Consider the following 14,660-nt stretch of genomic DNA (forward strand, 5'->3'; position numbering starts at 1 on the left):
CCGACTTGACGAGGGGCAGTGCTCATATGATGAAGCATGACACCTAGCTTGCTGGGTGTGTGAGAGCTCTAGTTCCGAAAAGGGCACTCCCCTGGCCCTCCCCTTAATCTCTACCTTACAACCAAATTGGTGACTGACTGGGCCTCCTCCTGGTCCTCATCTCTCTTTTTCCTGTATTTGAGGAACTCCGTACCCCGTTTTGTAATCCACAAAACAGGAGGCCAGTGCTTAGAGCTGCCTGCTTCCCCACAGTAAGAAAAGCTAGCTAATGTGAGGCGAGAGGCAGGCCCCGAGTTGGTAATCACAGAAAGATTGTGTAAATATGCAGGCAAGCTACGGCGGGGCTCACTTTTGTACAGTTAGAATGTGAACTGCCACCTTAAAGGGATGTCTCTTTTCCTTTTCTAGGGCTGAGGAGCAGTGGGAGAAGAGACCTTACTGACATTGCGTCCAATGTGGTTAGATCAAAGATGAACTAGAGTGTTGAGAATCCCACATTGAAACTCGGGAAGAAATTAGTTCTGCCCTGGATCTCACCAGGCAATATCTTCTTGGAAACGTCTGTTTTCCAACTATAACGACTTTGGAATTTCAAGCAGAGGACCAAGAGAATGCTAGTTAGTGCACAGAAAGGAAGGTGATATGACATATCCAGAGAAGTTGTATTACAAATGCAGTAGCAGATCCTTTAAAGGTCACACATCCATAGAATGTAAAAATGTGTTCCGAATTGTTGTCAAACGGGTGTACACAAATTAGACCTTCACTGCCCCAAGGGTTTTTGCCAAACAATCAGAAGATAGTTTATAGCAATGAACAAGTACGTTTGTTACGCATCAAGAACACAATAAGGCACAAAGGTCTTCAAGATGTAATTGTGTTCTTAGTTGCTTGATGCGTTATTAGTAGAGTCATATAACTTGACGGTCTTTTAGTCTGTTCAATGATGTAGAAGATATTTTTCATACAAAGTACATATGATTAGAGTGGTTACATCATACGCAGATTACCAGCCAACAAAGGTTTCGTCCAACATTGAGGACTTCTCAAAGGCAAGTTGCAAAGTCCCATATGATGGTTTGATGGTACAAAATAAATGTGCGTCTCCATTGTGTAGCTCTGATGGTAGAAAAGATTCAGAGCTGCGTAGATAGTAAAAAGTCCGGTTTGGTTTGAAGAGACTAGACAAGAGGAGCCCAGTATCGCATAGTATGGCATGTGCAGCAAGATCTAGGCCCTCACTGTAACCTTATACTAGGCCATACTACATGATATCAGGCCTTTTGCCTTGAAAATGTCCACAATATATGACAACACACGCGTTGGCTGTTGATCCATATGTATGTTGTAACCACTCCAATCAATGTGGACACTCTATGAAACGTATACATCGTTATATGAAAAGACTAAAAAAGCAACAAGAGATTTTGAACAGAGAGAAGACAAATCTTGAAGACCTTTGTCCCTTATTGTGTTGTGTACTTGTACCATTCTTTGTGGGCAACAAACTTAAGTATTAACTATCAAGAGAAGCACAGGCCATTGAGCATATCGGGGCATTCCCAACCGGTTTGGTGCCCCAGACAGGCTGCTAGGGCTGGGGAAGAGAGAGTCATTTGGCAGGCTTGGTGAATCCACAATAGCTCCTGCATTGATAGTAGGACAGGCAAATAAGGTATCCAACTACATGGTATGCATCCCCAAGCAAGATGGCACATGTCAAAGTATCTGAGGGCAGTTTTTCAATTCATAACATTTATTCTTTTATGAAGTATTATTTTAAGTTGTACATTAAGGTGTTTTTGTTTTAAAATACATTGCTTTCTTGGTGGTCTTTCTATGGTGCAGACCTGACATGGGGAATCACCGGAAAGCATTTAATATGAATAGGTACTAGCAGTGTATGATTTTATAATTGCCATACAAGGACATGTACACAGAACCAGGATACACTAGTCTAGAGTCTAGTGTTCTTTCAAGTTTTCAGTCCTTATTGTCCAGTGTCGATCCTTATTTTTTACAGGTAGGTGTTTCCAATTGTATTGTATTGTAAAATGTGACGTTTCTTCAGTGTATATTCACCTAAATTAAGAATACCATCATAAAAACACCACAATAAATACACTACGATTGTGCATATTTTTAAACATAATGAAAAGGCACAACCTTGAATGACACAATGCCGAAAATATAACACTTAAACAAAATGATGGCTGTTTTTGCAGTATTAACCAAAATGTGTGTATTTATTATTTAATGGAAAACTGATGGAAAGTGGTGAGGGGAATATGCTTCAAAACACAAACCTTTTTACATGTATTTCAGCATACAGAAATAACTGTGTGCTTTTAATACCAACTGAAAAAAACGAGGCAGCATTTAAAATGCTAGTTCAAAATGTGAGGACATTAAAAGAACGAAATATGCCAATATTGATATGTTAAAACATGGCATAAAAAATATGCAAACATTAAAAAGTACAAATACTAAAATAAGCCTTTGTTAGCTATAAACGCAACATAATCTAATATTACATTTTAAAATATGGCACTAATATGTTAATGCATATTATTGTGTACTAATATCGCATAATAATAATAAATATATCACATTTGAGCTATGTCAAAGTTAAAATGCTTCAATTGTAACATTTCCATTAATGTAGTATGTTAAATATACTGGTACCTCAATACCACAAGATGCTACTATTTAAATTAGAGGCCATTATTAAATACTATTTTTTTTAAATGCAAACATTATATTTAATGGTATTACAATAATATTATTATAAAATATGTCTACACTAACATATGCACAAATTACAACATGCTTGTATTAATAGACAATGTATTTTTTTCTTTTATTTTTTTAGGGTGTGATTGTGCAAAAACACAGTTCAATGAATATTCTAAGCAACAAATGCTACCTTTTGATCAGCCAAAAATTTTGTTTATTAGGTTTAAATCGAGGACATTCATTTTGCCCCTATAGTATATTTTATTCTGTATCTGTTTAGGAGGACATATGGAACGCCCCATATTAGTTTTATGATTTTGGAAAGAAAATCAGGCAGGTGACCCGATATGGTGGAAAGCAAGGTGAACCCGGAAAGGTGAGTGATGTCAGTAGTGTAAGAGGGTGTATAGCATTGTAAGTAGCAAAGACACAAGAGAACATTGCCTCCCTCAGACATTACACATTTAAGACATAGTTATGGGAGTCTGTGGTGCCTGCAGATTTCTGATGCAAAGCACAAACGAGACATCCCTGTATTCATATCCCAGAAGGCACTTATTAGAAGGGTCCTATCCCAGAAAGCAGCTCATTCTTCATGGTCTGCTCCCCACATCAAGCAGCTGGTGCCTGAGCACTTACTCAATGGACGTTTGGTGCCCTTCTCTGGGCAAATTTCCAACCCCAGTTGCATCATGAGGCCAGTATTTGTCCTTTCAATCAATTTGTTTATGTGATAAGGTCCTCATTGAGCTGGACACATGAAGAATGGAAGTTATAATACTTCACCTCTTTTAAAGAGCTGGGTTTTCATTCTGACTTCTTACCTTCAACCCTCACTCATCACATTCCATCATTCACACCTGGAGCCCCTCTTGTACCCGTCCATCACTCCCAAATCTAGGTGGAAGGGGATGATCAAATACTCCTCACCCCCCGATACCAGCCTGTTTTAGAAAGTAATTAATAGGGACAGACACCACATCAACTGCAGCACAGGAGGACGGGAGTTATGATGGCGAAGGGGTGGTACAGACGAGATATGGGAGGGTGGAGAGGTTTGGTGAAGGTAGTGCTAGGGTGCGGAGAGGTAGTGATGAAGGGAAGAGAGGTCACAAAGAAAAGGTCCTACATTATTCCATCACCCAAGAGGCACACTTTCTCATGTTCTCGTAGTATTTTAAGGAAAAGAACAACCCTACCGCCACACTCTGTGTGGGTGTGGAGGGGTTACTGGACATGTGTTTAGGTTCAAGCTTTGAAAATGCTCCTTAAGCAAGGTTTCCCTAAAATGCATGCTAACTGGAAGTCCGTCAATACCAGATAAAAGTTATTTGTTCCCTGTGTCTCTACATTCATCTCTGCACCCTCATTTAAAGCATATCTTCCAAGAACGAACCCACTAGTTTCCCATCCAAGGCCAACTTTAAATAACAGTCTTTCTTCTACACTTCAAATGGCGCCCAACTACAAACCAAAACAACTTATGCTTTCTAGCTAGAGAAATCCAAACACTCTGTCTAACCTCCCATCAACACGCTAGAAACAGCTAAAGCCACTATGCAGGCATCTCTTCACATCCTACAGATAACAAAATTCACCACATTTACTCATTCTAGAACCCTACTGACAACTGTTCTTGATCTCCAGCATCTTAATAATTCCAATATCACCCACCAAAAGCATCCTATTAAATAAAAATGCTACCTTATAGACTCACTGTATTCATCATACAGCAGCTTGGTTGAACTCTATACCACATAAATAATACTACACATATTACTCTCCCACTTAGCTTTCACAGTGCTGCATGTAGTCAAACAATAAAACAAACATAATACAGCCCCAAACAACCAAAAAGCAGCCAGCTAATATTGGAGAAGCAGAGGACAATCAACCAAACACTAGCCACCAAAAAACACCAGGCCACCATCAAAAAGACAAAAAAATCCTATAAAAAGTTCCATCAGATAATCACAACACACCAAGCAAAACAACCATGCACACCCACAAACAGCACCAAACCATACAAAAAGTATATAGGATTAAAAAGAAATAAACACCAGGCAACAACAAAATACAACAAATATCAAAAGAAGGACAGAGAAAGTTCAAAACAAACCCCCGAACATCACCCAGGAAGCAATTAAGCGGTATCACCATTCCACATAAAGTGAAAAAGTATCAAACAAGAAAAAAGTACTGAAATTCGACTTAAAGTGATATGTCAAAGAAAAAGTTATTAACAATGAAGCACACATAAAAGGACACAAAAGACCCAAACTATGAAAATGCTTGATTTGAACAACTAAAAAGACCATACAAATACCTAAATGCACTGCATAAACAAGAACTACAAACCACCTGTAAAACACCAGAAAGTGCCACATAAATTAACAGACATCTATCAAACTCCCAAAAAGTGTCCAGTAAAAATCTAGAAAACCTCTTGCAACTAGCAGAAGCCAAACTGCACTCTAACAAAATGTGTTTTGCAAATTACCAGTAACAACTTAAGAGTCAATCAAAACTACCAGAAACCCATAGAAAGCATAGACAAACTAAAAAATCACCTAATAAATTAGCAAAATTCATATCAGGAGAAAAAGTTACTGTGCCAACAACCAAAAACCTCCCCTTAAACAACACAGAATAATGCTAAGGAAGCAACCAAAACCATTTGAAAAATAAATAAACAATTGCACAACAAACTAATAAGAATCCTAAACCTCTAAAATACCCTTAGCAAACCATCAAAAATCAAATCATACTAACTGCAAACCATGACAAACGACCAAAAGCCACCCAATCAATTAAAAAATAGGTTACAAACTATAAACAATCCTAAGGCTAGCCAAAATATAAAAGTAAATTAACAAAAAAGAACAAGAGAAACAGCAAAACTTAACTGATCAGCAACTGAAAAACACCAAGTGCACTCAGTAAAGAGTAGAGCGGCATATAGCAACAAAATACAATGATCATGGCAAATAAACACAAAGAGTCAACCCATCAAAAACAATCGGAATTCATCACAAAAACTACAAAAATGCATAACAAAACGTATAGAAAAATGTAAATGACAAATTTTCAACTAGCACTCAGCAAGATAAACAAATGTACACATCAAACTGCAAAACATTCCCCTTTCTACAGCAAATACATGCACCGTTGCACTCAAAAAAGACCCTGCGTTTATAAGCAATCAACAAAAATAATATTAACATACAACCAGAAATCACCCAACAGTGCCTGACATACCACGACAGAGCACCCAGCAAGCAATAGCAATTATCAGTTAACTAAAAAAGACAGAACGGACTCCAAAACTACAAACAGCTGCACCACACTAAAGACACTAACTGTGCTGCTCAAATGGATTCTGCAAGTTTCCACACCTTTAGTGACTTTGCCAAAATTATCTTATTTCCATCCCACGCACCAACCCCCTTAGCCTGTTATTATCACCTCATACATTTTCAGTTGTTGGCCTTTAATAGACTGGGACCCTCCTCCCACATTCCCACTGGTATGTGCAATGCCCCCAATTTTAGTAGCTGATGGGGGACACCCCAGACGATTCCAAAGTCAAGCATTCGATAGTGCACTCTTTATGAACGGTGCCCTACACCCCAACCTCACACCCCTATTAGCATTTTCTTTGTGACCTCTAACCTTTGACCCAGCCATCATGTGTTACTACAACACTCAGTTTCGTAGCACAGATAATGATGATGCCATGCAGAGCATGCTTAAGGAGGCATTGACTGAAGGACCACATGGGCAGTAAATGCAAGCACCAAGACAGGAGATGTCAAAGGGAAGAACAGAGTGTAGTGATACTGAAAGAGGAGAAGGAAGGAGTATCGAGAGAAAAGTCGAGAGGACGAAATCTGAGAGAAAAAGATAGAGGAAGTGCACAGAGAATGAGATAGGTCACGCGAGAGAAAGGGGCAGAGGAGAGACTAAAAGTAAGATAGGGAGGAATGAAGAGAAACTTTAGAGAGTGATAAAGAAATGGAAGAAAATGAGACAGTGAGGTCCTCTCTGAATTAATCATTTTTATCTTGCCTTTGTATTTATAAAAAGCTGCTATACCAGCTTTCTGCACAGAGAAAGGAATTTTAGGGGTGAAAAGACCCCGTTGAACGTCTCAAACGGAGACTGGAGAGGGTCTGCCGGTATTGATGGAGCCTTATGGAGAGAAGGCAGCTAACACTTCAACACCAAAAGCCAGAAAGAGATGGGTAAGGCATGCCTGAACCAGAGTTCTATTCCATTTCCAGGGAAGTCTGGAACCCCAATTCAGTATCATTCACGGAAAATTCCAGAACCTTCGTTCAACCTCATAACCCAGAGAATTCTACAAAGACAGTTTAGCCTCATTCCCAGTGAATTTAAGAATTGTGCGTCACCCCCATTCCCAGAAAATGTTAGGAACTGCAGTTCATATTCTCGGGCATGCTTGGAACCACAGTTCAATTATATTATCAGAACATGCTGGGAGTTACAGTTTAGCTCCATTTCCAGGGCATGCTGGGGACAGCAGTGAACTCATTCACATGGCATGCTGGGAACTACTGTATGGCTTAATTCCAGAATTATATATAAAAAAGCTAGAACTCTGAGCTTCTGTTTCGGTATGGTCCTAAAGCATGCTGAGAATCATGGTGCTCCCTCTTTCGCAAAGCCTGGGGTTTGTGGTATTTCATTTTTTTGCCATAATTAACTGGAAGCAGCCTGTCTTCTAAACTCCGTGCAGTTAATTTTGGTTAGTCGAGTTTGGCCCATCAAGTAATTTACTCATTTGCTTCAGGAAGCATTCTGAAAGCCCTGGCGATGCCAACAATTGCTTGCATGACGTTCAGTCTCCCAAAATGAAATTTGGTTGGGACAGAAACAAGTTATTATCTCTAGGTGGAGCGGTCAATGGAGAGATTCTCTAACAGACTGATATGCAGCCTGTGGCCATCCAAACACCAGAGTTATTCATTAAGTAGTAATGCTGGCCCGTAGCTGGACTCTACGCGAGACCTACAGAGGTACTGTCAAGACGTCTCGCCACTTTCCAACAAACCACTCATCCTCTGATATTTGGGCGACCCAAATTTAATTCTACTGGGAGGAGCAAGGGAGCATGTTCCCACTTTGTATGCACCTCCACGAATTTCTCCATTTTTTCCTCTTCCCTCCCACAACACCTCAAATCACTTGCTTTTTGGGGTGCTTGACATTGCCGCGTTGTGCAAATTTGTCTCATGCAGTATACAATGGAAAATGGGAGATCCTTCTACAATGAAAAGGCAGTTAGGGAGGTTTGGACGTAGGGGTTACAGGTGGCAATTGGTGCTGATTTTGGTCGTACACGATGTATGCTCCCCCCAACCCTTCCTCCAAATCATTCCATCACACCCCATCCACCCCCAAAACCATGTCTGTGAGGTTGAAAAGTTTGGTATACTGACCTTGAGGTCTCTGTGCACAATATCACAGTGATGTGTGAAAGAGACACTTTCTAATATCTGATGAAGACAGTGACTGTAAAACAAAACAGGGAGACGGGGGTGGGAAGGAGGGAGAGACAGGCAGAGAGAGGGGGCACAGGACAGAGATAAACAGAGTACAGAGAGAGGAATAGAAACAGAAGAGAAAGAGGCGAAACATGGGTGAAATACAGAAAGTGGAACAGGAGGTATAGAAGGCAACATACAAAGTGGGTGGAAAGGCATGGTGTAGAAAGATGGATGTCATACAGGGAAGGAAAAGAGAGGAGATTAAGGTGCAGAGAAACATGTACAGATTGGGATTCAGAAAAGCGAAAAAAATGCCGAGGAGAGACATTCCGAGAAAGCGGAGTTGTATAGAGGCCCCATAGGTACAAGGAGTTCAGAGCGTGATAGAAAAATACATATGAGAGAGATGTAGATGGGGGTTGAGCCGTAGAGGAGAAAGTGAACAAGGCACAGGAAGACACCGATGACAGGAGAGTGATAAATACAGGGCAGAGTGATACATAGAGGAAAGAACGATAAAGGGGGAGAGGTACAACGAGGATGCAGTTACATGTATTGAATATAAACACAGCGAGAATAATGAAGTGATATAGTAAAGAGATCGTTTACATTGGGTAAAGTGATTGGAGAGAAACAGTCAAAGATAGAGGGGAAGAGGCAGAACGCAGAGGGTTGGAGGGTGAAGGGTGGTAGCGTGAACAGAGAATCGGGATCAAAGGAAGGTGTAGAGGAAGAGACAGGAGAGGTGAAGGGACGCATGGAAATAAACAACAGAAATGGGACAAATCATGGTGAATGTGTGGTAGAGATATGAAGAAGACCATATAGGGATGATAATGTGGATTTGGGCAAGAGAATATGCAAAAGGAGAAGTGATGGGGAATACAGAAGAAAGCGGGTCGTACAGAGAATGCAAGGTAGAGTGTGGCAAATACAGGATAGGAGAAAAAGAACAGACAGCGGTAGACAACATTGGAAGAACACAAAATAATGGAGGAAATGGGAAAAGAAAATGGACCATTGCAAAAAAGGAGTGGCGAAAGGGCAAGGGGATTAGAAAGAAGACGTGGCAGGTAAGGTGGACATGTTGGTGGTAATACAGACGCAGGGGAGGGTTAAGGAAGAAAGGTTTCAAGGAGGAGAAGGAGAATCAGGATGCGGGGAGGTGAGGGGAAGGGAAGACCACTTTGGGGAAGAGGTGGAAAGGGAAAGAGAAGCAGGGACAGAGAACAAGATGGAGTGGCGAGCAAGTGATACAAAGAGAAAATAACAAGAGACAGGTGAAAAAGCAGGAGACATTACACACCCGAGGGGTGAGGTAGAGGAGAAGGAAAGGGAAGGATGGGCAGGGGCGAGACAAGGAGAAAAACAGAATGTCTTGAAAGGTTGGACACAACAATGAATTATCACTGGGGGATGGGAGGGAGGCTTGGTTTGAGAAACTGGGCAGGGCAGTGGATAAAGTGTGGTGCACGCATACCGCAGTACGTGCATTCCTTTCATGGGGGGGACATTTGGATGGTCTAAAAGAGGCAGAACAATGAGCAGTGGAGGTGGAAGTGGCAGGAAATGGGTTGGAGGTTGGGATATGGGCACGAAAAAGAAAAACCTATGACCCAAAGGTATGATCCGTACACCCTGGTGGTCTATGACCAAGAGCATTTGGTTTAATGAGGAGCTAAGTGGCCCGCTATGCAGACAAACAGTTGACTGGTGCTCTGCAGCTCCTTTTTATTTTCCATATTTTGGTGCTGTGCCCCTTTGATCCCAATATGTACGTGGGCAGGAGTTTTGGGTGATCAAGACACTCATAACGAACATGTTAGGATGCAGCTCTAGAACACCGTGGCGTAACGCAAAATGATGCGAGCCCCCTGTAGAATGTGAGGAGTTGTCCCAGAAGCTCCCATATCTCACAGATATGCATAGGCTTTAGAGTAAATTAGGGCGCCATGACCGGACCCCTGCGTTGTAGGGGTCCTCGTTATGCCCCTGCTAGAACAGTGGTTGGGGTCCTTCCAAGTATTGGTCTGAAGGACAAGGCTTTTCATTCACATATGGCTCAGAACAGACCTACCAAAAATCTAGATCAATGAAACAAGTTGAAAATCTAAATAAACATCATAAACGCCTTCCCTAAAAGGGAGTTGACAAAATATATATATTTTTTTTAGGACCATCACTTGCAGGGAATAGCATTTATTGGAGCCTAATTCACAAACACAGAAATAGCAATTAGGCAACAATCCTGGAGAAACTAAAAGCAGGAATTAGCAGCAGATTGTATCCACTCAGTATAAATAATATATGCCGGTTATGAGTGGTCGTATCAGCTCTATGTCATCAGCCTGATGGCCTCCAAGGACTGCGTTATCAAGGAGCTGTCTTGCAAAGTGAATTAACGACTGCTACAGGAGTGTGATTTCACCCTGCGCTCCCATTTCGCTCACCAATTGCAGATGTAGCATTGTTAATGGATGTTGCATTGCTACTCCATGATGTTCACAGGGCTTTGATCTCATCCAGTCTTTCATTTCAATGAGTAACACAGGCTGAGACTCATTCTACTGCTTCCTTTGGCTGGCCATTCAACAACTGCTACTGATCTGTGACTACTTTATTCCTGCTGCCTTATTTGGCCAACGATTGAGTGCCATGAGGTTGTAATCTCTCCCCTGCCATTTTACTTGGTCACTAATGGCTACCACAGAGCTGTAGTCTCACTTTGCTGTGCTGCATGGACAACCAGTGTCCATCACAGGTATGTGATCTATTACACTCTCATTAAGTCAGCCAATGTCAATTCCTTGATTTGGTCCAGCACCGAATGTCAAACCAGTGCTGTTATGTGGCTGTGGTCTCATCCTACCATCCATATAGCACATCAATGTCTTTCTCTGGACAGTGACCACACTCTATCACCTCACAAAGTTAACAATGTCTATCATAAGGCAGTCATTTTACCAACCTATGTCAGTAGTCAAGCTCCACTAAAGGAACACCCGATTGTTTGAATACAGGGCTAGTTATGTTATTGTTAATGATGATTGTAAAGTGCACTGCTACCCGAAGGTGTCCTGGTGCTGGAAGCTGCCTGCTTCTTTGCTGCGAAAGAGATGACTGATCAGGGAAAAAGCCAGGTTTTGAGCCCCCTTCTGAATGAGAGGAGCTCAGTTGCACTTCTGAGGTGGAAGTGTAGGCTGTTCCAGGCCTTTGCAGCACAGCTGAAGAAACTCCTACCCCCACAGCTAGCCTTTTTGACACGTGGAATTATTGTTTGTTTTGCCTCAGCCGAGCGCAGTGCTCTACCAGGAACATACCATTGTAGATGTTGTGTCATGTATGCCAGACCCGACCCCTTAAGGGTCTTAAAAACCATACAGAGCCATTAATTCTACGCGTTGTTTCACCGAAAGCCAGTGAAGGATTTTGGAGTCCCTTCCTCACTGAAACGAACCTTGGGGTGCCCAGGAGCACCCTGGCTGCTGCATTTTGTACGACCTGGAGTCGGTTGAGATGTCTCTTTTGGATGTTAAGATAGAGGCTGTTGCAGTAATCCAGTCGAGGCAAAATGAGAGCTGTGTCTACTGTCCTCAGGCTATCTTCAGGAAGAAGAAATGTTATTTTCCTCAGGATCCTAAGGAGATGAAAGCAAGAGGATACGACCCGGCTAATCTGGTCCCCTGAAGGAAAGTTTTGAGTCAACAATCACCTCCAAATTCTTCACATTATTTATGGGGGCTGGGGGCATGCCCATGGCACCAGGCCACCAGTCGGGAGTCCAGAGATTAGTGGAGTTACCGAAGATGATAACCTCAATTTTCCCTGCGTTTAGCTTAAGGCAGTTTGCCGACATCCAGCTTGCATGCAGTCATGGCAGCCTTGTCCTATCTCAGCCTCTTTGCCCTTCTGTATTGACAGCACAATTTGCGTGTCGTCGGCATAGGAGGTCATCTGGAGCCCAAATGATCTTATAAGGGCTGCCAGCTAGTGCTTAAATGAATTACGTTGTGGTTGACATCAATAAGGATGCCTCTCTGTTAGTCTCTTTTTAGTTTCAATATTGTTACTACTAGTCAAGTCTAGGAAACGGTGGAGCTATGGAATAGAATGAAAATAAGAAAAGTGTGAGGACAAAAGAACAGAAGGTAAGTAGCGTCTCTTGAAGTCTTTCAGGGCACACAGACCATGTTTGACCTCAGTGAAATTTCAGAGCAGTCTAGCCCACTATACAGATATTCAACTAAATGCATGTGAGAAAAGTCAGCATTCTTTAGTTAACCAAGAAGATGCAAGCTGAATCTAAAACTTGGTCTAATCTGCCATTCTAAGTACACAACATGTCCACTATTCCACAAATGAAGGGCTCTATGATGTCCACCAACACCTGTAGAAAACTGCATGTTAACTGCCCACAATTTTACAAGAATGTCTTCCAATCTGAATTATGAGGAATGGTATATTAAATTTGATTGTTTTCCTGCCCTGGAAACAGATATTGGTAGCAGGGGGTCCTTATATTTACATTATATTGTAATTTGAGCCCGTGTGTCTGTCCACTGCCATTGCTGCCTGAGTTCCAGAAACCAATATCAAGGAAATATCAAATAAATAGGAAAAATTATATTGCAAACAGGATATACCACGATAGCGCATACAACTAATCGTGCACTCCAATTGTATTTTGTAATTAAAATTCCAATTGTGACTAATGCCAATTGTGACTAACAGTTGACTGGTCTGCCTAATGATAAACATCACGTTTAGGAGAGCACATTGGGGTAACTTGGAGGTAAAAACCATAGTCAAGTTCGATGGTCTCACCACATATAAATACACCCGTGGCAATTCAGACTAGCAGTGTTGTATGACCAGGTAGCGCTGATCAGCAGAATTTAACAAAAAGCAGTTCATCTTTCAGAACAGCGTTTCCAACACTTATTTACACTACTGTTACGGTAAGTCAAACAACCAACCGGTACTTTACACCAAGTATACAATGCACACTTTATTGTGACATAGGATATCGATTTTTACGGACCACTCAGGAACAGATGGATATATAAATTACGCAAGTTCGTTGATATTCGCTCTTGTGCCAAGTGTATGAGAAGAACAGTAATTCATCCCAATCCTTTCTTTCGCGTACAAAGAACATATGAGCAAGTAAGAACTGTGATAGAAGAAATATTTTACTTCCCAATGGGGGAGGACTGTGGGTGATTTATTCACGACTGACATGACCCATGCGGAAGAATTAAGTTCAATTTGACTATCTCTGCTTCTTTTGTTTTATGAAGTTTTGTTAGATTGCCTGAAGCGGACCAGTAAGCAGTCTGAGTTATTAGCCCACTTTGTCACTAGAGCGGCAGTTTTTGGGCCATTCAGCATTGCAAGTTTTGTTGCTAAGAGTTTGATCTCAGGTTCAGTATGAGCAAACTTGTATAAGAACATTTATCCATGAAGGCAAGAGCCATGCCTTCTTTTCTATATATCCACACCGGATACATTTTCAGGTTTTCAAAACTTGTAATGTTGCCTTTTGCCAACTTGGTCAAGTCTTCCGAAGATGTTGCATTTTTCATATTATGACACAAAGTTGGCAACGTATAAAAAAATAGCAAGTGGAAAGTCCTGCAATAAGTAGATTTTGCAGTGTAATAAACAAGTGATAGCAACGTTTCTGGGGAGTTTGCAAATATATTTTCTGAAGTAACATTGTTCTGCAGATAACTGTTAAGTGGAAATTTGCATGGAGGTGAAGTTTTAAACATGAACAAAGGTGACAAACTTTGCAGCTTCATTATGTTTCAGAGTTTCACAGATCCACAAAACGTTGCCGACAAAATCATAATTTCAAACACCCCTAAGAATTATACTTCCAGACAGTGAATCTATGTGGGAATCATCTACATCGTCTATGGTTGTTTTTAAAAATCTGTCATAGATATAGCTTTTTTGGGGGGATGGAATTTAGTAAATCCCGTTATTCTTGAAAAGCAATCTAAAACACTGCTGAAAGAAGGGGGAACAAGTCGACACAGCAAGAAATTGTGGAAGAACAAAGCATTTCAGGGCACTTCACTTAGCTCCCACCCACAGCTCTCAATTACTTCCATCCAGTGTCTGCCACAATAGGATCAAACCCTACATATGGCAATGGTCCTATTCACTATTAGGTGAATGATGACTACATAAAAGGACCCTAAATGCTTTTATAGTAAATCTGTAAACTAGAATCAGGTAGGGATACTTATTGAACCATGGCTGCATCCATATTTTGAAGTGATACTGCTTAACCTTCAATTAAATACTTCACATAGGAAACCTCAAAATATAATTAAACAAATTAACAAAATATTCTTATTGAGTTGATCTTTTCCATAAACATCTTTAAATTCAAATAAAACAAAT

The 14,660-nt window shown here is 41.0% G+C and overlaps 1 protein-coding gene across 50 annotated transcripts in view; it reads right to left on the reverse strand.

Annotated features, from left to right (window-relative positions):
• The window catches only part of CAMK2B (calcium/calmodulin dependent protein kinase II beta), a 925,878-nt gene that overhangs the window by 453,020 nt on the left and 458,198 nt on the right, over positions 1-14,660 (reverse strand). For 37 of the 50 annotated variants that reach the window (XM_085635964.1, XM_085635962.1, XM_085635952.1 and 34 more), the window contains exon 6: positions 8,199-8,271. The exons of the other annotated variants lie outside the window; for them this stretch is intronic. In XM_085635964.1, the coding sequence (XP_085492090.1) occupies positions 8,199-8,271 (73 nt within the window). The remainder of the gene's footprint in view (positions 1-8,198; positions 8,272-14,660) is intronic. 50 annotated transcript variants of the gene reach the window in all.

Source organism: Triturus cristatus, chromosome 11 (assembly GCF_964204655.1).
Source record: "Triturus cristatus chromosome 11, aTriCri1.1, whole genome shotgun sequence".
Taxonomy (NCBI): domain Eukaryota; kingdom Metazoa; phylum Chordata; class Amphibia; order Caudata; family Salamandridae; genus Triturus; species Triturus cristatus.